This window comes from Coregonus lavaretus, assembly GCF_964263955.1.
Source record: "Coregonus lavaretus genome assembly, chromosome: 8".
Lineage (NCBI taxonomy): Eukaryota > Metazoa > Chordata > Actinopteri > Salmoniformes > Salmonidae > Coregonus > Coregonus lavaretus.
This window is the reverse complement of record NC_139995.1, coordinates 19,895,017-19,917,597: the sequence shown is the minus strand read 5'-3', so window position 1 is coordinate 19,917,597 and position 22,581 is coordinate 19,895,017. Positions and strand designations below refer to the sequence as shown.

Here is a 22,581-nt window from a genome sequence, read left to right as displayed (position 1 = left end):
GATTTAGGTGACTTCAAAGAGATCCAGCCAACCTTTTGGTAAAAATACAGTGATAAAACGAAGGGCGCTATGAAAAACAGCATCCAAGTGTTTAAGAGTAGAGGCAGCTACTATTAATCACTTTGAGAAATAGTATCACCATAATCAAGAACAGGTAGAAAGGTTGACTGCATGATCTGCTTCCTGCTGACTAGAGAGAGACAAGATCTGTTTCTGTGAAAAATGCCCACTTTCTTAACAAGCTCAGTCATATGTTTTTTAAACAGTAAATAATTGTCGATCCAAATACCAAGATATTTGTACGCAGGGACTTGTTTAATTATAGAACCATCTGATCAGTAAAGATGTAATCCATCTGAGACAATCTTCAGAGAACTTGAAAACAACATGTATTTAGTTTTGCCCGTATTAAGTATGAGTTTTAAATCAGTAAGGGCTTCCTGCTCAACCGCAAAATTGGACTATAGCCTTGTCACAGCCAGGTCAGCAGTTGGGGCAATTGCAGACATAATGGTATCATCCGCATACAGATGAAATGTAAAATGTTTAACAGATTGATGTATAACATTTATATTAATAGTGAAAAGAACAGGTCCTAGTATCGACCCCTGCGGAACACCTTTATGTACTTCAAGAAATGTGGACATAACCCCGTCAGTCACGATGGCCTTTGTTCTGTCACTAAAATAATCATGAAACCATGAACAGGCATCAGAGCTCAGGCCTATCGAGGAGCACATTTCATTTTAATGCCTAAAGCATTGACAAGATCATTAACATCTAAAGTGGTTGCTGTAACAGTGCTATGCCCAGGTCTAAACCCTAATTGGTTTACATTCAATATACATTTCTCATATAAAAAAGAGCAAAGTTGTGAGTGCATACAGTGCATTCGGAAAGTATTCAGACCTCTTGAATTTTGTTACATTAAAGCCATATTCTAAAATGGATTAAATTGTTTTTCCCCCTCATCAATCTACACACAATACCCCATAATGACAAAGTAAAAACAGTTTTTTAGAAATTTTTGCGAATGTATTACAAATAAAAAACGGAAATATGACATTTACATAAGTATTCAGACCCTTTGCTATGAGACTCGATATTAAGCTCAGGTGCATCCTGCTCAGGTGTTTCCATTTATCATCTCCATTTTTTACATTTTTTGTCATTTAGCAGACGCTCTTATCCAGAGCAACTTACAGTTAGTGAGTGCATACATTATTAATGTTTTTATTTATTTTTGTTTTTATACTGGCCCCCCCAGTGGAAATCGAACCCACAACCCTGGTGTTGCAAACGCCATGCTCTACCAACTGAGCTACATCACTGCCGGCCATTCCCTCCCCTACACTGGACGACTCTGGGCCAATTGTGCGCCACCCCATGGGTCTCGCGGCCGGCTACGACAGAGCCTGGATTCGAACCAGGATCTCTAGTGGCACAGCTAGCACTGCGATGCAGTGCCTTAGACCACTGCGCCACATCCTTGAGATGTTTCTTGATTGGAGTCCACCTGTGGTCAATTCAATTGATTGGGCATGATTTGGAAAGGCACTCACCTGTCTATATAAGGTCCCACAGTTGACACTACATGTCATAGCAAAAACATAGTCATGAGGTCGAAGGAATTGTCCGTAGAGCTCCGAGACAGGATTGTGTCAAGGCACAGATCTGGGGAAGTGTACCAAAATATTTCTGCAGCATTGAAGGTCCCCAAGACCATAGTGGCCTCCATCATTAAATGCAAGAAGTTTGGAACCACCAAGACTCTTCCGGTCAAACTGAGCAATCGAGGGAGAAGGGCCTTGGTCAGTGAGGTGACCAACAACCCAATGGTCACTCTGACAGAGCTCCAGAGTTCCTCTGTGGAGATGGGAGAACCTTCCAGAAGGACAACCATCTCTGCAGCACCACCAATCAGGCCTTTATGGTAGAGTGGCCAGACGGAAGCCACTGAGGGTAAAAGACACATGACAGCCCGCTTGGAGTGTGCCAAAAGGCACCTAAAGACTCTCAGACCATAAGAAACAAGATTCTCTGGTCTGATGAAACCAAGATTGAACTCTTTTGCCTGAATGCCAAGAGACATGTCTGGAGGAAATCTGGCACCATCCCTACGGTGAAGCATGGTGGTGGCAGCACTGAAGGTTGAGGGAAAGATGAACGGAGCGGAGTACAGAGATTTCCTTGATGAAAACCTGCTCCAGAGCGCTCAGGACCTCAGACTGGGGCAACGGTTCACCTTCCAACAGGACAACAACCCTAAGCACACAGCTAAGACAACACAGGAGTGGCTTCGGGACAAGTCTCTGAATGTCCTTGAGTGGCCAGGCATAGCCCAGACTTAAACCCGATCTCCGGAGAGACCTGAAAATAGCTGTGCAGCGACGCTCCCCATCCAACCTGACAGCGCCTGAGAGGATCTGCAGAGAAGAATGGGAGAAAATCCCCAAATACAGGTGTGCCAAGCTTGTAGCGTCATACCCAAGAAGACTCAAGGCTTTAATCCAAAGGTGCTTCAACAAAGTAATGAGTAAAGGTTCTGAATACTTATGTAAATGTGATATTTCAGTTTTTGTTTTAAATATATTTGCAAAAAATGTCTAAAAACCTGTTTTTGCTTTGTCATTATGGGGTATTGTGTGTAGATTGATGAGGAAAGAAAACAATTTAATCAATTTTAGAATAAGGCTGTAACGTAACAAAATGTGGAAAAAGTCAAGGGGTCTGAATACTTTCCGAATGCACTGTATACCAAGGATTCAAGAATCTTAACTAGATAAGGAAGCCTTGAAAAGAAATGCTTTGACTATCCTTTCTCTGATCATTCAGCAAGTTTCCCCTATCAGCATCCAGCCCAATATCATTGTGAATAGGCTTAGAAGTTATTTCAAAGAGATGATTAAATGCATCTGTAATGAGGCCCGTGTCTGAATTAATTTGTTGTGGCAGAGAGGAGGAAGTGGAACGCTTCAGGGATTTGACAGTTTCTAGAATTTAGCCGGGTTCCCATTACAATCCGAAAGAGTGGTTACATGATAATCAGATTTAGCCTTTCTGATTTGTCTTACATAATGATTCCTCAGTTGCTTAAAAGCTTGCCAGTCCATGCCTAAGCCTGTGTTCCAGGCCTTGACCCAAGAATCATCTCTTTTATGAATGATTTTGGAGGGTATCAGAAATTTGATCTACCTTTAATGCTTAATTTTTTTAAGGGAGCATGATTATCAACAATAGTATTGAAGACATCTGCAAAAAGGCTGAACGGTTCAGGGATAGCTGAAATACAATTAAGATCACTAAAATAAAGATCATGTAAAAAAGTCTGTTCACTGAAGTTTTTAAAGTTCCTCTTTGTGATTACATGAGGCTTAGATTTTTGTATTCCCTCATCTCTAACACAAACAACTGGGCAATAGTCACTAATATCTTGGGTGAAGACACCAGTAGAAACATATTTATCTGGTGTATTCGTTAAAATAAGATCCATGAGAGTTGACTTTGAAGGATCTTTAGAGTTGGCCATGTAGGCTTAGTCACCAGCTGGGTTAGGTTTAGATCATTAAACATGTATTTTAGATTGTCTGAAGCCCAATCATAATTTAGGTCACCCAGGATAATAACTTCTGATTTAGTAAAAGAAGACAACAAACTAGTTAACTCCTTGAGTGCACAAAGGTTAGCCGAGGGAGGACGGTCGACAGCTAAGGATACATAGCTCAAGTTTGTTGGCAAGGAAAATTGATTTCAGTAAAGAGACAGATAAATTATTTTTTATAAGAATGGCCACTTCACCACCTCTACCCTGTCTATCAGCTCAGAACACAATTATAACCTTCAATATTAAGATCAGAGTCCAGAATGTCCCCAGAGATCCAAGTTTCAGTCAATACCAGAATGTCTGGATTCGTCTGCATAGCCCAGATATTGATGTAATCCAGTTTAGGATGTAAGCTCCTAATGTTCAGATGCATCAACCCAAGTCCTTTATTATTTTTAAAGTCAAATGCAATAAAGCTATGTACAAACTACGCATGTTAATTATAGTTAGGTTACAAAAGAATGTAACTTTTTCATAGACTGTTAGTCTTCATATTTTTACTAACTACTATAGTAACTTAACCCTCATACTACCAACATATTTTACATATATGGATGACCAACTGGGGTCATTTTGACCCCAATAAGAAACTATTGGAAAAAGCAACAATCATAGCAAAATAGCAACTTCATTCTTATCAAAACATCATTAGACATGTAAATAATGTTATCTGAACAAACAAAAAACAGAATGCTATTTTAGCAAAATTACAGCGAATTTGCATATTCTGTCAAATGAAAATAAAATAAAATATCTTAAATAATGTGCAGCTTTTTTCCAAATTACAATCCATACAAGTACTTAACAGTTGATTTACCCTGATTAGATTTTATACTTAATTTTATTGACAAAAACGGATTCATCCATTGATCCTGAGACAAAATAATAAAGAATATGGCTCAGTTTTCTTTATTTACTTACCCCACTGCCAGCATCGCTGCTATTGAAACAATGGGAGTGGTAGGACCTAAGGCAGGATTCTTCAAAAAGCATGCCCAAATCCTCAAAGTAACTTTAAATCAAATGTTATAGCAAACCAAATACCATAACAAGTTGCACATATATAATATTGGTGGATATTATGTGAATTTCTGATAGAATAACTATTTTTCAGAGAATACACACCAATACATCACTGTGTGTACATTTAGAGGGTAGCTGGTTTCTGCATTACAGTTCTACCAAGTATTCATACCACTGATAGACTTTTATGAGCTGTTTTGACTGCAACTACACTAAGTACAGGGCCTTCAGAAAGTATTCACACCCCTTGACTTTTTCCACATTTTGTTGTGTTACATTCTGAATTAAAAATTGATTAAATTGAGATTTTGTGTCACTGGCCTACACACAATACCCAATAATGTGAAAGTGGAATTATGTTTTTAGACATTTTAGCAAATTAATAAAAAATGAAAAGCTTAAATGTTTTGAGTCAATAAGTATTCAACCCCTTTCTTATGGCAAGCCTAAATAACTTCAGGAGTAAAAATGGGCTTAACAAGTCACATAATGATTTGCGTGGACTCACTCTGTGTGCAATAATAGTGTTTAACTTGATTTTTGAATGACTTCCTCATCTCTGTACCCCACACATACAATTATCTGTAAGGTATGAAAAAAGATATGAATGCACTCACTAACTGTAAGTCGCTCTGGATAAGAGCGTCTGCTAAATGACAACAACAAAAAAAAGAAGGTCCCTCAGTCGAGCAGTGAATCTCAAACACAGATTAAACCACAAAGACCAGGGAGGTTTTCCATTGCCTTGCAAAGAAGGGCACCTATTGGTAGATGGGTAAAAAATTCAAAAGGCAGACATTGAATATACCCTTTGAGCATGGTGAAGCTATTAATTACACTTTGGATGGTGTATCAATACACCCAGTCACTACAAAGATACAGGCTACCTTCCTAACTCAGTTGCCAGAGAGGATGGAAACCGCTCATGGATAGGAGAAAACTGAGAATGAATCAACAACATTGTAGTTGTCACGATCGTTATAAACAGCGGACCAAGGCGCAGCATGGTAAGCGTACATCTTTTATTTATAGTGTACACACGAACAAAACAACAAACCAAACGATACGTGAAGTCCTAGGTTAATACACCAAAACAAGCCTTACGGAACAAGATCCCACAAATAACTAGTGCCAACAGGCTGCCTAAGTATGGTTCCCAATCAGAGACAACGAGAATCAGCTGCCTCTGATTGGGAACCACCCTGGCCAACATAGAAAACACAAACTAGAACAAAACATAGAAAATCACACATAGAAAATCCACACCCTGGCTCAACATATAAGAGTCCCCAGAGCCAGGGCGTAACAGTCCCCCTCCCCAAAGGCGCGGACTGCGACCACGCCAACCAAACACAATAGGGTAGGGGCCGGGTGGGCATTCCGCCTCGGAGGCGGATCCGGCGTGACCACCACTCTCTCCCTACCCCTCCCGCAGCGCCCCCGGTCTGGTCCCGCTGGCCAGAGCTGGACTGGACATTGGTGGAGCGGATTGCTTTGGCTCCGGTGTGGAGCAGCTGACCGGTGCTGGACCAGGCACCGGTAGAACAGGCACGGACCGTGCCGGACTGACGACGCGCACCACTGGCTTGGTGCGGGGAGCAGGAACGGGCCGGACCGGGCTGACGACGCGCACCACTGGCTTGGTGCGGGGAGCAGGAACGGGCCGGACCGGGCTGACGACGCGCACCACTGGCTTGGTGCGGGGAGCAGGAAAAGGCCGGACCGGGCTGGCGACGCGCACCACTGGCTTGGTGCGGGGAGCAGGAACAGGCCGGACCGGGCTGACGACGCTCACCACTGGCTTGGTGCGGGGAGCAGGAACAGGCCGGACCGGGCTGGCGACGCGCACCACTGGCTTGGTGCGGGGAGCAGGAACAGGCCGGACCGGGCTGGCGACGCGCACCACTGGCTTGGTGCGGGGAGCAGGAACAGGCCGGACCGGGCTGGCGACGCGCACCACTGGCTTGGTGCGGGGAGCAGGAACAGGCCGGACCGGGCTGGCGACGCGCACCACTGGCTTGGTGCGGGGAGCAGGAACAGGCCGGACCGGGCTGGCGACGCGCACCACTGGCTTGGTGCGGGGAGCAGGAACAGGCCGGACCGGGCTGGCGACGCGCACCACTGGCTTGGTGCGGGGAGCAGGAACAGGCCGGACCGGGCTGGCAACGCGCACCACTGGCTTGGTGCGGGGAGCAGGAACAGGCCGGACCGGGCTGGCAACGCGCACCACTGGCTTGGTGCGGGGAGCTGGAACAGGCGGGACCGGGCTGGCGACGGGCACCACTGGCTTGGTGCGGGGAGCAGGAACAGGCCGGACCGGGCTGGCGACGCGCACCCCAGCCTTAGTGCGGGGAGCAGGAACGGGCCTGACCGTACTGGGAACACACACCACTGGCCTTGTGCGGGAATCAGGAACGGGCCGGACCGGACTGGTGACACACACCACTTGCTTGGTGCAAGGAGCGGGACTGGGTTTCCTCATAAACCTCCGCTCCCTCTGCTGCCTACTCAGTTCCTCTCGCCGTGCCTCCACACTCTCCTTCTCCCTCATGACCAGTGACCCCCGTAACCTAGCGGCCTCCTCTGCTAACCGGCTGAACCGCTCTATCGCGGCCTCCTGCTGCCTCGTCGTCCACAGCGTGAGCCCCCCCAAATTTTTTTTTGGGGCTTGTCTCTCCCCCGTGCTCATGGCCTCCATCCCTCTTGCCAGACTCTCACTCATCTCCTCCCAGGTCCATCCTCTCTCCTCGTCACGCTGCTTGATCCAGTCGAGGTGGGATCTTCTGTCACGATCGTTATAAACAGCGGACCAAGGCGCAGCGTGGTAAGTGTACATCTTTTATTTCTAGTGTACACACGAACAAAACAACAAACCAAACGATACGTGAAGTCCTAGGTTAATACACCAAAACAAACCTTATGGAACAAGATCCCACAAATAACTAGTGCCAACAGGCTGCCTAAGTATTTTTTTTATTTTTTATTTTTTTTATTTCACCTTTATTTAACCAGGTAAACCAGTTGAGAACAGGTTCTCATTTACAACTGCGACCTGGAGTATGGTTCCCAATCAGAGACAACGAGAATCAGCTGCCTCTGATTGGGAACCACCCTGGCCAACATAGAAAACACGAACTAGAACAAAACATAGAAAATCACACATAGAAAATCCACACCCTGGCTCAACATATAAGAGTCCCCAGAGCCAGGGCGTGACAGTAGTTACTCCACAATTCTAACCTAATTGACAGAGTAAAAAGAAGGAACCCTGTACAGAATCAAAATATTCTAAAGTAAAACTGCAAGAAATTTTGCTAAGAATTTAACTTTATGTCCTGAATAGAAAGCGTTATGTTTGGGGCAAATCCAACACAACACATCACTGAGTACCACTCTTCATATTTTCAAGCATGGTAGTGGCTGCATCATGTTATGGGTATGCTTGTCATCGGCAAGGACTAGGGAGTTTTTTAGGATAAAAATAAATGGAACAGAGCAAAGCACAGGCAAAATCTTAGAGAAAAACCTGGTTCAGTCTGCTTTCCAACAGACACTGGAAGACAAATGCAAGTTTCAGCAGGACAATGACCTAAAACACAAGGCCAAATATACACTGGAGTTGCTTACCAAGAGACATTGAATGTTTCTGAGTGGCCTAGTTACAGTTTTGACTTAAATTGGCTTGAAAATATATGGCAAGACTTGGCTGTCTAGCAATGATCAACAACCAACTTGACAGAGCTTGAATATTTTCTTTAAAGAATAATGTGCAAATATTGTACAATCCAGGTGTGCAAAGCTCTTAGAGACTTACGACTTACAGCTGTAATCGCTGCCAAAGGTGATTCTAACATGTATTGACTCAGGGGTGTGAATACTTTTGTAAATTAGATATTTCTGTATTTAATTTTCAATACACCTGCAAACATTTCTAAAAACATGTTTTCACTTTGTTGTTATGGGGTATTGTAGACAAAAAAAAACATTTTAATCCATTTTGAATTCAGGCTGAAACACAACAAAATGTGGAATAAGTCAAGGGGTATGAATACTTTCTGAAGGCATTTTTATTTTGTACACGGTCATACCTAGTTAGAACCTGTTATAACTATAGGCGAGTATATAAGGTGCTCCTTCTCTGCAGATTATCTGTCTATCTGGTCAAAATCAATGATACAGGTCACCTTTCACCCTCTGAGGATACGTATAACTTAATATTATGCTTCCAGAGAAACCTGGTTTCAAGTAACTACTTTTTTCGATTTGCCCTAGAATAACTCGTTTTCTGAGAATTCACACAAATACAGCTCTCTATGTAGAGTCAGAGTGTATTTGAGTTCTGTGTTGCAATTCTATCAAGTATTAACATTGGCAGACTTTGTATGCACAAATATAAGGTCATTTTGATTCTGTACACAGTCATACGATACGTAGAAAAGTACAATCTTAGGTGAATACATGGGGTGTATTATCTCCCCATCCCCTCACCCCTCGGCCCTCGTTTGCGCGTTCACACACACCGTCACACACACCGTCACACACACCGTCACACACGCCTTCACACAAGTGTCCCAAAGCTGAGGAAGTGGAAATTATGGAGGGTGGAGGGGCTAATTAGACCCTACACATATAAACGAAACGCTTACCTTCAAGTAGAGTTTATTCTATTACTTCAGGCTGAGGAATACCTAATACTTTGCAGAAATTACTTCCTCTTCACCTCTTCCTCTCTGGTTCAACCCAACTCTGGTTCAATCCAATAATACATTACATCATCACACTGCATGTTACGTAATTGGCTGGCTGGACTATCATCTGAAGCAACACATATGTTGATCTTGCAGATTTTTCCAGTGGAAAAAGAGTCTTACAATTCTGTAAATAAAGAATAGAGATCCAGACACACATTTTGATGCGCAAATGCACATTCCACAGTTTTAGATGTTAGGTATTTGCTCACAAATCATTCTACATTTGTTCAAATTGTGGTTTTATTTGTGAGCTACTGTATGTTGAATATATTTACAGATCATGGATTATGTATGTGATTTATGCTGAATATATGGATCATGGTTTTATTTGTGAAATATTTTGACATATTCATGGATCATGGTTTTGTTTGTGAAACATTTTAATGTATTCACAGTACTGTAGCAGCTCAATACAATATCTTTGTGCTAGCTAGCCAACGTTTAATTATTGCTGCGTTATGAAAGGAACTAGACACGGACACGAATTATCTGTTTAGTGTGTTAACACACTATTGGTAGTTTGTTGTAACCAAATATTGGTGCTAAACCGTGTGTTATTGGATGCTAGCATGCTAGTTAGCTATGGCGTCATAGTTAGCTAGCTGAATAAAGTAAGTTGAGTCTATTCCTTGAAACATTGAACCGCTGTAGTTTACAACAATTCTAATTTCTAAAGTGGAAGTTGGGAGAGTTTTATTCGGGTGTTTCAGTGAAACAATTATAGTTTCTGAGGTGGAAGTTGGGAGAGTTATATTTGGGAGTTGTGGTGAGGGAGGCCCCGCTCTCTCCTTTCCCAGATGTTTAGTTCATTTCATTCCAATCTCCTCTGCATTATTGTAGCCATTTGCTACAGCCTGTCAACTATGCCTCTGCCTATCCCTGTTCTGTCCTCTCCGCACAGGCTACACAAATGCCTCACACCGCGTGGCTGCTGCCTCTCTAACCTGGTGGTCCCTGCACGGTGCGTTCCAGGTCTCAGGCAGCCTCTGGAACTGCCGTTCTGCTGCCAACAAGGCTGACTTCATCCCAGCCTATGCTACCCTCCAGTCCCTCGACTTCCTGGCGCTGACGGAAACATGGATTACCACTGAAAACACTGCTACTCCTACTGCTCTTTCCTCGTCTGACCATGTGTTCTCGCATACCCCGAGAGCATCTGGTCAGAGGGGTGGTGGCACAAGAATCCTCATCTCTCCCAAGTGGACATTCTCAATTTTTCCCCTAACCCATCTGTCTATCTCCTCATTTGAATTCCATGCTGTCACAGTCACTAGCCCATTTAAGCTTAATATCCTTGTCATCTATCGCCCTCCAGGTTCCCTTGGAGAGTTCATCAATGAGCTTGACGCCTTGATAAGTTCCTTTCCTGAGGATGGTTCACCCCTCACAGTTTTGGGGGATTTCAACCTCCCTATGTCTACATTTGACACATTTCTCTCTGCCTCCTTCTTTCCACTCCTCTCCTCTTTTGACCTCACCCTCTCACCGTCCCCCCCTACTCACAAGGCAGGCAATACGCTTGACCTCATCTTTACTAGATGCTGCTCTTCTACTAATCTCACTGCAACTCCCCTCCATGTCTCCGACCACTACTTTGTATCCTTTTCTCTCTCGCTCTCCTCCAACACTACTCACTCTGCCCCTACACAGATGGTAATGCGCCGCCGCAACCTTCGCTCTCTCTCTCCCACTACTCTCTCCTCTTCCATCCTATCATCTCTTCCCTCTGCTCAATCCTTCTCCCTCCAATCTCCTGATTCTGCCTCCTCAACCCTCCTCTCCTCCCTTTCTGCATCCTTTGACTCTCTGTGTCCCCTATCCTCCCGGCTGGCTCGGTCCTCCCCTCCAGCTCCGTGGCTTGATGACTCATTGCGAGCTCACAGAACAGAGCTCCGGGCAGCTGAGCGGAAATGGAAGAAAACTAGACTCCCTGCGGACCTGGCATCTTTTCACTCCCTCCTCTCTACATTTTCTTCATCTGTTTCTGCTGCTAAGGCCACTTTCTACCACTCTAAATTCCAAGCATCTGCCTCTAACCCTAGGAAGCTCTTTGCCACATTCTCCTCCCTGCTGAATCCTCCCCCCCCCCCCCTCCTCCATCTTTGAAAAGAAGGTTGACGACATCCGATCCTCGTTTGTTAAGTCTAATGACACTGCTGGTCCTGCTCACACTGCACTACCCTATGCTTTGACTTCTTTCTCCCCTCTCTCTCCAGATAAAATCTTGAGACTTGTGACTGCAGGCCGCCCAACAACCTGCCCGCTTGACCCCATCCCCTCCTCTCTTCTCCAGACCATCTCCGGTGACCTTCTCCCCTACCTCACCTCGCTGATCAACTCATCCTTGACCGCTGGCTATGTCCCTTCCGTCTTCAAGAGAGCGAGAGTTGCACCCCTTCTCAAAAAACCAACACTCGATCCCTCTGATGTCAACAACTACAGACCAGTATCCCTTCTTTCTTTTCTTTCCAAAACTATTGAGCGTGCCGTCTTTAGCCAACTCTCTTGCTATCTCTCTCAGAATGACCTTCTTGATCCAAACCAGTCAGGTTTCAGGACTGGTCATTCAACTGAGACTGCTCTTCTCTGTGTCACGGAGGCTCTCCACACTGCTAAAGCTAACTCTCTCTCCTCTGCTCTTGTCCTTCTAGACCTGTCTGCTGCCTTTGATACTGTGAACCATCAGATCCTCCTCTCCACCCTCTCCGAGCTGGGCATCTCCGGCGCGGCTCACTCTTGGATTGCGTCCTACCTGACCGGTCGCTCCTACCAAGTGGCGTGGCGAGAAGCTGTCTCCGCACCACGTGCTCTCACCACTGGTGTCCACCAGGGCTCAGTTCTAGGCCCTCTCCTATTCTCGCTATACACCAAGGCACTTGGCTCTGTCATATCCTCACATGGCCTCTCCTATCATTGCTACGCTGACGATACACAACTAATCTTCTCCTTTCCCCCTTCTGATAACCAGGTGGCGAATCGCATCTCTGCATGTCTGGCAGACATATCAGTATGGATGACGGATCACCACCTCAAGCTGAACCTTGGCAAGACGGAGCTGCTCTTCCTCCCGGGGAAGGACTGCCCGTTCCATGATCTTGCCATCACGGTTGACAACTCCGTTGTGTCCTCCTCCCAGAGTGCGAAGAGCCTTGGCGTGACCCTGGACAACACCCTGTCATTCTCCGCTAACATCAAGGCGGTGACCCGATCCTGCAGGTTCATGCTCTACAACATTCGGAGAGTACGACCCTGCCTTACACAGGAAGCGGCACAGATTCTAATCCAGGCACTTGTCATCTCCCGTCTGGATTACTGCAACTCGCTGTTGGCTGGGCTCCCTGCCTGTGCCATTAAACCCATACAACTCATCCAGAATGCCGCAGCCCATCTGGTGTTCAAACTTCCCAAGTTCTCTCATGTCACCCCGCTCCTCCGCACACTCCACTGGCTTCCAGTTGAAGCTCGCATCTGTTACAAGACCATGGTGCTTGCCTATGGAGCTGTGAGGGGAACGGCACCTCCGTACCTTCAGGCTCTGATCAGTCCCTACACCCAAACGAGGGCATTGCGTTCATCCACCTCTGGCCTGCTGGCTCCCCTTCCTCTGCGGAAGCATAGTTCCCGCTCAGCCCAGTCAAAACTGTTCGCTGCTCTGGCACCCCAATGGTGGAACAAGCTCCCTCACGACGCCAAGACAGCGGAGTCACTCACCACCTTCCGGAGACATTTGAAACCCCACCTCTTTAAGGAATACCTGGGATAGGATAAAGTAATCATTCTACCCCCCCCCCCCCCCCCCCCCCCTAAAATTTTTAAAAATATATAATAAAAAAAAATCAAACAAATATAACAAAAAAACATTATTGTAAAGTGGTTATCCCACTGGCTATAGGGTGAATGCACCAATTTGTAAGTCGCTCTGGATAAGAGCGTCTGCTAAATGACGTAAATGTAAATGTAATGGTTTTATTTGGGAAATATTTTTAGATATTCACAGATCATGTTTTATTTGTGAGTTATGGTGAATGAACACACGGATCCTGGGACATTATACAGACAAAATATTGAGACTATTCTGCCCCCATATAACTGTCTTTCATGGCCCTGCAAACATTAACAGGAAGCAAGAAAAAAAGCTGCTGTTATGTTTCATATCTATTCTTCCTGTTAGTCAAAGCTGCCCTCCATGGTTAGATGAGATTTAGTCTCTCCGTTCCTATTAGTGTTACTGTTTCCTGGTGAGAACCTTCAAAATGACAGAGTGCCACTGTGAATGACATTGAGTAAATGAGCCTAAGGGAAAAAACAGCAGCCCTTCAGTGAGGTATTTTTTGACCTCCAGAACCACCATGTGGCCACATGTGATTGGACAGGACGGCACAGCCTACAATACTACATAACAGTGAAACTAAGTGAAAAACTGAGGAAAACAAATGCATGGCAGATGACAGTGAAAATACTATTTGCTGTAGGCCAGACCAATTATTTTTCTCTCTTAGAACTCCTTTCTGTATAACATGCAGCATTACAGCAAACAAGTCCTAAACTTCTCCCAATTAGTAGAAAAGCTCTAACGAATCGCTGCAGTGTAGGAACTGAATCTTCTGGCTGCTGTTGTTGGGGAATGAAAGCAACGTGCAAATTCAGAGGGGAGAGGAGACCCCAGCTGACCTTCACAACAGACTGGGACTGCAATTAGAGCTGCGCTTGCCCTGCCACCAAAAAAACTGCCTCGCCAGTGCCTGCATCAGTCACCACCACTGGATGCTGGTGGCATTTCTGTGCCAGCTAAAGGTTACCTTGGATCCCAGGCAAAAACTTGAGGAAGAGAGAAAAAATGGCAAGGGATAATTAAATAAATAGTCCTAATTAAGTGAGAAACAGTAACCCTGGGGGAGGTGTAGGGTGCTAGGAGGGCGCTAGGCCCGGGCATGCCGCGGGAGGCTATGACTCAGCATTACTGTCCCCATGGCGACCCCCTGGCATTCTGAAATATTGATGGGGTTGTGTTGGTCACTTTTGTGGCCACAAGGGGAACCATGGTAATGAATTATGCAAATCACAACGCCTTAGCTTGTGGGTGTCAATTAGTGTTGGGTGGCGGACATGTTTTAGCCCTGGCCAGGATCTTTCTCTGTGGGGAGTGATAATGGAAATAAGGTGGGTGGGGTCAGTTCTGGGAGGAGAACGTATTACTATATCAGTTTAAGTCATGCATATTAATATACTTATTACTGGGCCAGTTTTCACACTCTCCTACTAAGGCAGGCATCACTACATACTGTAAGTCTATATGTACTGCAGTAGCACTAAACAATCTATGAGTCAAGCAAAGGGAAATGGTGTAGGAATAGCCTCGTCTATCAACCCTGAATGGATCTCAGATCACAAACTCATTCATTTGTGATAGTTGGCAGATGACAGTTAAAATATTATTTGCTGTGGGCTGTGTTATCCAATGAAGTGATGTTTGCACGCAAGCCTCAAAAACAGGTCCTAGATCCCAGTGTGCTGTCATGGGGACAAATGAAGTGTCACTGAGGAGGCATGCTTAATGACAGACACATAGCACACATGTGGCGTCAGTGAAAACCTAATTAACCTCATGTGTTGTTTAGGGCGAGAGCAGGGACTACTGTACCTGCCTGTCCCCGATGGTTACGGGTGCCAGAAGACACCGGGCGACTGCAGAACATCACCACGGCGACAAGGAAGGCCACCTGCAACGGCCAAGCTGACATCCCCCACAGCTTCATCCTGAGAGATAGACAGGGAGAAAGAGAGACAGAGAGACAGGGAGAGAGAGAGAGAGAGAGAGAGAGAGAGAGAGAGAGAGAGAGAGAGAGAGCGAGAGAGATAGGGAAAAAGTAAAACAATAGTTTTTCCTCTTTTTGGAAATGTAAGAGAGGAGAGGGGTCTTCAAAAAGGAAGAGACAATGAAATAGAACCAGTCTTACCTACCTGTCCTGTCTGTCCTTCTCCTTTCTGGTCAGTCTTGATCTGAGCAGGATGCTCTATGGGATGAGGGTCACTGTCATGACTGCACACACGTCCTCCTTCTCTTCCTCTTCCCCCTGCACCTCCTCTTCCTCCTCTCACACAGCGCCGGCCCCTGGGGAAACAGAGGGGGTGGTCAGAGGGAGAGTCCCTAAGGTGGCTCCTAGTGGCCCTTGTGTGTGTGTGTGTGTCCCCTAGCCCTGTCTCCAGACCCTGCTGGAGAGGAGATGTGAGGGACAGGGTTCTGTCACAGATTCATTGTTTACAGTGGGCTCACCTACCCCCAGGCTCTACGTGATCCCCTCTACATCACACACAGCTTCAGAGAGAAGAATCCAGCAGAGAGGCAGGCAGCAAGCTCAAACACACCACACAAACACACACACACACTCACACACAGAGAGAAACACACCACACACACACACACACAGAGAGAGAGAGAGTATCACGCCACATACAAACTCAGAATATCACAGACACAATAACTAAATTACACATAAGAAACACACAAAAGCACAGAGAATCCCATACACCTACACCAAACAAGAATATGCACACTTGCATTTATACTGTCACGGAATCAGCCGAGGCTGCCCCTTCTCCTTGCTCGGGCAGGCTTCGGCGTTCGTCGTCCCCGGAGTACTAGCTGCCACCGATCTATGTTTCGGTGTTTGTCTAGTTTGTCCTGATTGTTTTCACCTGTTTCCCATTATGTTATATTGTATTCCCTTTATAACCCCCTGTCTCTCATTGGTTATTGTGTGTGATTGTTTTCCGTCAGGTCAGCAGTGCTGGTTGTATGCGTTTATTGTTCCTCCCTGTTTGGAGTTTTGTTTTGTACTTTCTTTACTGTGTTTAGTAAAGTACGTTCTGCCAGTAGTTCGGTGTCCTGCGCTTGACTTCGTTTCCCGCATACACGTCACCTTGACAGAATCACACACCACTCATGGAGTCAGCAGGAGCGGTGGTGCCAACTGGATCAATGGAGGAACGCGTCGAACACCAAGCGGCCATGATCCAGGCTCTCGGCACCACCATGGAACAGGTGGTGAGCACTATTGGGCGATGGGAAAGAGAGGGTCTGCCTACGCCTTCTCCAACGATACCACCACCATTGGCGATGCCCATCGGCGATGCCCATCGCTTCACCTCCGGGGTCCAGTGGGATTCGGCTCTCGCTCCCGAGGGCTTATGATGGCACAGCGGCCAGGTGTCAGGGTTTCCTGCTCCAGGTTGAACTCTACCTAGCAACCATCCACCCGGTGCCCTCGGGATACGAGAGCGTGTCCGCCCTCATCTCCTGTCTGTCCGGCAAGGCACTGGAGTGGGCCAATGCAGAGTGGGGGGGAATAGATGCCGCTACTGTCAACTATGCAGAGTTCACCCGCCGCTTCAGGGCAGTATTCGATCATCCACCAGAGGGTAAAGCGGCGGGTGAGCGTCTATTCCACCTTAGACAGGGGAGGAGGAGCACACAGGAGTTCGCGCTGGACTTCCGGACGCTGGCTGCCAACGCGGGATGGAATGAGAGGGCCCTCATCCACCACTACAGATGCAGCCTGAGGGAGGACGTGCGTCTGGAATTGGCCTGCAGGGACACCAACCTCAGCTTCGACCAACTGGTGGACATGTCCATTCGCCTGGATACCCTGTTGGCTACCCGCGGACGTCCGGATTCAGGGCCGTCCATTCCATCCCCCAGCACTTCCGAGCCGACCCCTATGGAGCTCGGGGGTGCTGGTGCTAGGGAGACCAGGAGAGAGACCAGGAGGGTCTCCTAGGAATCGAGGCGGTAGGCAGTGCACTGATGAGTCATTCCAGGTGAGTAGGCACCCAACTCACCCAGAGCTCTCTGTTGCGCATATGTGTATTAAAGTTGTGTTTCCCGAGGTTTCTCCTCACTCCCAGCATAAGGCGCTAGTAGATTCAGGCGCAGCTGGGAATTTTATCGATCGCCAATTCACCTATAAGTTAGGGATTCCTATTGTACCTGTTGATGTGCCCTTCCCCATCCATGCCCTAGATAGCCGCCCTTTGGGGTCAGGATTGATTAGGGAAGTCACAGCGCCGCTCAGGATGAAAACACAGGAGGGTCATGAGGAGGTACTATGTTTGTATTTGATTGATTCTCTTGCGTTTCCCGTGGTGTTGGGGCTTCCCTGGTTAACATCTCATGACCCCAACATTTCATGGCAACAGAGGGCTCTCAAGGGATGGTCTGATCAGTGTTTCGGGCGGTGTGTAGATGTTTCCGTAGGGGCAACAACGGTGGAAAGCCAGAACCAAGTTCCCACCATGCACATTCCACCTGAGTATGCCGATTTGGCACTCACCTTCTGTAAAAAGAAGGCGACTGAATTACCACCTCATTGACAGGGGGATTGTGCGATAGACCTCCAAGTAGGCGCTGCGCTTCAGCGTAGTCATGTGTATCCTCTGTCTCAGGAGGAGACGGCGGCTATGGAGACATACGTCACCGAATCTCTGAGACAGGGATACATACGGCCGTCCACTTCCCCTGCGTCCTCGAGTTTCTTTTTTGTGAAGAAGAAGGATGGGGGTTTACGCCCGTGTATTGATTACCGTGGTCTCAATCAGATCACCATCAAATACAGCTATCCTCTCCCTCTGATTGCTAGTATGACGGAGTCATTACACGGGGCGCGATTCTTCACAAAATTGGATCTCAGGAGCGCGTACAACCTGGTGCGCATTAGGGAGGGAGATGAGTGGAAGACAGCATTCAGTACCCCCTCGGGTCACTATGAGTACCTCGTCGTGCCATACGGTTTAATGAATGCTCCTTCAGTCTTCCAATCATTTGTGGACGAGATTTTCCAGGACTTGCATGGACAGGGTGTAGTGGTGTATATTGATGACATTCTAATATACTCCGCTACACGAGCCGAGCATGTGTCCCTGGTGCGTTGAGTGCTTGGTAGACTGTTAGAGCATGACCTGTATGCGAAGGCGGAGAAATGTCTGTTCTTCCAGGAGTCCATCTCCTTCCTGGGACATCGGTTGTCCACGTCGGGGGTGGAGATGGAGATTGACCGCGTTTCTGCCGTGCGTAATTGGCAGACTCCCACCACGGTGAAGGAAGTGCAGCGGTTCTTGGGTTTTGCCAATTACTACCGGAGGTTTATCTGGGGCTTTGGACTGGTAGCAGCTCCCATTACCTCCCCTGCTAAAGGGGGGTCCGGTGCGTCTGCAGTGGTCGGCTGAGGCGGACAGGGCATTTAGACATCTGAAGGACCTGTTTACCTCGGCTCCGGTGCTGGCACATCCGGATCCCTCTTTGGCGTTCCAAGTTGAGGTGGATGCGTCCGAGGCTGAGATCGGCGCTGTGCTGTCTCAGGACTCGGGTTCGCCACCAAAACTCCGCCCCTGTGCTTTCTATTCTAAAAAAGCTCAGTCCGGCGGAGCACAATTATGACGTGGGGGACAGGGAGCTGTTGGCTGTGGTTCAGGCCCTGAAGGTGTGGAGGCATTGGCTTGAGGGGGCTAAACACCCTTTTCTCATTCTGACTGACCATCGTAACCTGGAGTACATCCGGGCAGCGAGGAGGCTGAACCCTCGCCAGGCAAGGTGGTCTATGTTTCTCTCCTGATTTGTATTTAAGCTCACCTATAGACCAGGGTCACAGAACGCTAAGGCAGACACCCTGTCCCGACTATATGACACAGAGGAGAGGTCCATTGAGCCCACTCCCATACTCCCGGAGTCTTGTCTGGTGGCACCAGTGGTGTGGGAGGTTGATGCGGACATCGAGCGGGCGTTACGTACCGATCCTACTCCCCCACAGTGTCCAGAGGGTCGGAGGTACGTGCCGCTCGAGGTTCGCGATCGATTGATATATTGGGCTCACATGTCACCCTCCTCTGGTCATCCTGGTATTGGTCGGACAGTACTGGTGGCCCACTTTAGCTAAGGACGTGAGGGTTTATGTTTCCTCCTGCTCGGTGTGCGCCCAGTGTAAGGCGCCTAGACACCTGCTCAGAGGAAAGTTACAAAACCTACCCGTTCCACAACGGCCGTGGTCTCACCTATCGGTGGATTTTATCACGGACCTTCCCCCCTCCCAGGGGAACACGACGATCTTGGTCGTTGTGGATCGGTTTTCGAAGGCCTGCCGTCTCATTCCTATGCCAGGTCTCCCTACTGCCCTACAAACTGCTGACGCCCTGTTCACACACGTTTTCCGGCGCTACGGGGTGCCTGAGGATATAGTGTCTGATCGGGGTCCCCAGTTCACCTCTAGAGTCTGGAGGGCGTTTCTGGAATGTCTGGGGGTCTCGATTAGCCTTACCTCAGGTTTTCACCCCGAGAGTAACGGGCAGGTGGAGAGAGTGAACCAGGATGTGGGTAGGTTTCTGAGGTCCTATTTCCAGGACCGGCAGGAGGAGTGGTCAGGATATATTCCCTGGGCAGAGATAGCCCAAAACTCACTCCGCCACTCCTCCACTAACCTTACGCCTTCCCAGTGTGTGCTAGGTTATCAGCCGGTCCTGGCACCTTGGCATCAGAGCCAGATCGAAGCCCCTGCGGTGGACGAGTGGTTTCGGCACTCTGAAGGAACCTGGAACGCTGCGCATGTCCATCTGCAGCGGGCTATCAGGCGGCAAAAGGCGAGCGCCGATCGCCACCGCAGTGAGGCTCCGGTGTATGCACCGGGAGATCGGGTCTGGCTCTTGACCCGAAACCTGCCCCTTCGCCTGCCCTGCCGGAAGCTGGGTCGGCGGTTTGTGGGGCCATTTAAAGTCCTGAGGAGATTGAACGAGGTATGCTATAGGTTACAACTGCCCATTAATTACCACATTAACCCCTCGTTCCATGTGTCTCTCCTCAGGCCGGTGGTGGCTGGTCCACTCCAGGAGAGTGAGATACGAGAGGCTCCTCCGCCCCCGTTGGACATCGAGGGGGCTCCGGCGTACTCAGTCTGTTCCATCTTGGATTCGAGGCATCGGATGGGGGGCCTGCAGTACCTCGTGGAGTGGGAGGGGTACGGTCCGGAGGAACGGTGCTGGGTCCCTAGGAGGGACATCCTAGATCGCTCCATGTTGAGGGACTTCCACCGGAGTCATCCGACTCGCCCTGCTCCGCGTCCTCCTGGCCGTCCCCGAGGCCGGGGTCGGCGCACGGCTGGAGCCACGCGTCAAGGGGGGGTACTGTCACGGAATCAGCCGAGGCTGCCCCTCCTCCTTGCTCTGGCAGGCTTCGGCGTTCGTCGTCCCCGGAGTACTAGCTGCCACCGATCTATGTTTCGGTGTTTGTCTAGTTTGTCCTGATTGTTTTCACCTGTTTCCCATTATGTTATATTGTATTCCCTTTATAACCCCCTGTCTCTCATTGGTTATTGTGTGTGATTGTTTTCCGTCAGGTCGGCAGTGCTGGTTGCATGCATGTATTGTTCCTCCCTGTTTGGAGTTTTGTTTTGTACTTTCTTTACTGTGTTTAGTAAAGTATGTTCTGCCAGTAGTTCGGTGTCCTGCGCTTGACTTCGTTTCCCGCATACACGTCACCTTTACATATACACTACACACCAAAAACATATCATCATTAATAGATGCAGGAACAGATTCTAACAGTCAGATAAAACAAGCCAAAACACACGCACACAAAAACACACACTGTTGGTTGGGTACTGGAGGACAGCAGGAGACTACCTCTAATTACAGCTGAGTGACAGCCTCCTATATGCCTGTATATGTAAATGAGAACTTGTTCTCAACTGGCCTACCTGGTTAAATAAAGGTGAAATCAAAATAAATAAAAATAAATCTATAAAATGCCTGTATCTGTACACACAAACATACACACACACACACACACAAACATGTTAGTTTTACTATCCTTGTGGGCACCAAACCAAACCAAAGTTCATTCTCATTCAAAATCCTATTTTCCCTAACCCCTAATCCTATACCTAACCCTAACCCTTAACATAACCCTTAACTTAACCTTAACCTTAACCCCAAACCCCTAACCCTAACCCTAAACCTAACTCTTAACCCTAAACCTAATTATAACCCTAACACTAAACCTAACCCCTAAGCCTAAAATAGCCTTTTTCCTTGTCCGAATTTTCCTTGTTTTACTATTCTTTTGAGGACTTCTGGAATATTGTGTACGCTATGTTAGGTAGACAAGTATTCACCCCCTGAAACGATAATCTCTCCTGTGAGCTATTGAATGTGATGCTTCTGCCCCCTGGTGGTATTATTTGAGACCTTCTCTGTGGTAGAATAAAACCAGACAATAAAACGCTGTTCTGTTAGTGCAAGTCATTAGCGATAAGACCAGAGAAAAACCACTGATAACACAAGTCACTGAAGAGAGAGAAGAAGTGATAGAGTGTGAGAGAGAGGGGCAAGGACAGAAAAGTGGGAGAAAAACAGAGATAAGGAGAGAAAATATGGATCTAGGTTGAGGGGGAGAGAGACAGAGAGAGAGTGAGAGAGAGAGAGAGAGAGAGAGAGAGAGAGAGAGAGAGAGAGACAGAACAAGAGAGAGGATGGAAATTCTAATCAATTCATATTTTATTTGTCACATGCTTCGTAAACAACAGGTGTAAACTAACAATGAAAATGCTTCAATTAGGTAAGCAGGGATGGGAAAATAAGGGGTTGAGGATACAGAAACAATAGAGGTACAAAGAAAGCCAGGGGAAGGGAAGAGAAGAGAAAGAGGAGAAGAGGGAGGGAAGAGAGAGAGAGAGAGAGAGAGAGAGAAAGAAAGAGGGGGGGATGAGTGGTGAAGAGATCAGTCACCCAGGAATGACAGGATTGTATAACTGCAGCTCTGACTATGTATATGTACACTACCAGTCAAAAGTAGCACACAAGCAGATACTGTTGTTGGTGGATAGAGACCATTACTGCGAGCGAACAAAGACGGTGACTCGGCCCCAACTGTATGGGGCCAGAATAGTCTAAATATTTTGTAGTAAATATTCTGTATAATGTACCACGATCCATGTGTACATTTACCATAACTCACAAATAAAACCGTGATCTGTGAATATATCAAAAGATTTCACTAATAAAAACATGATCTGTGAATACATTCAAATGTTTCACAAATAAAACCATGATCCGTGAATATGTCAAACTATTTCACACAAAAAAACATGATCTGTATATACAGTACCGGTCAAAAGTGTAGAATATTGTAGAATAATAGTGAAAACATCAAAACTATTAAAT

General features: G+C 47.0%; 1 protein-coding gene across 1 annotated transcript in view; it reads right to left on the bottom strand.

Moving 5' to 3' along the window:
* Positions 1 to 15,134, bottom strand: part of LOC311133963 (chemokine-like protein TAFA-4) — a gene marked incomplete at both ends in the record, with an annotated part of 47,042 nt that extends 31,908 nt beyond the window's left edge. Inside the window, one exon of the mRNA XM_084167592.1 lies at positions 15,020 to 15,134. Coding sequence (XP_084023718.1) covers positions 15,020 to 15,134 — 115 coding nt within the window. The remainder of the gene's footprint in view (positions 1 to 15,019) is intronic.
* Between the last annotated feature and the right edge of the window lie 7,447 nt (positions 15,135 to 22,581).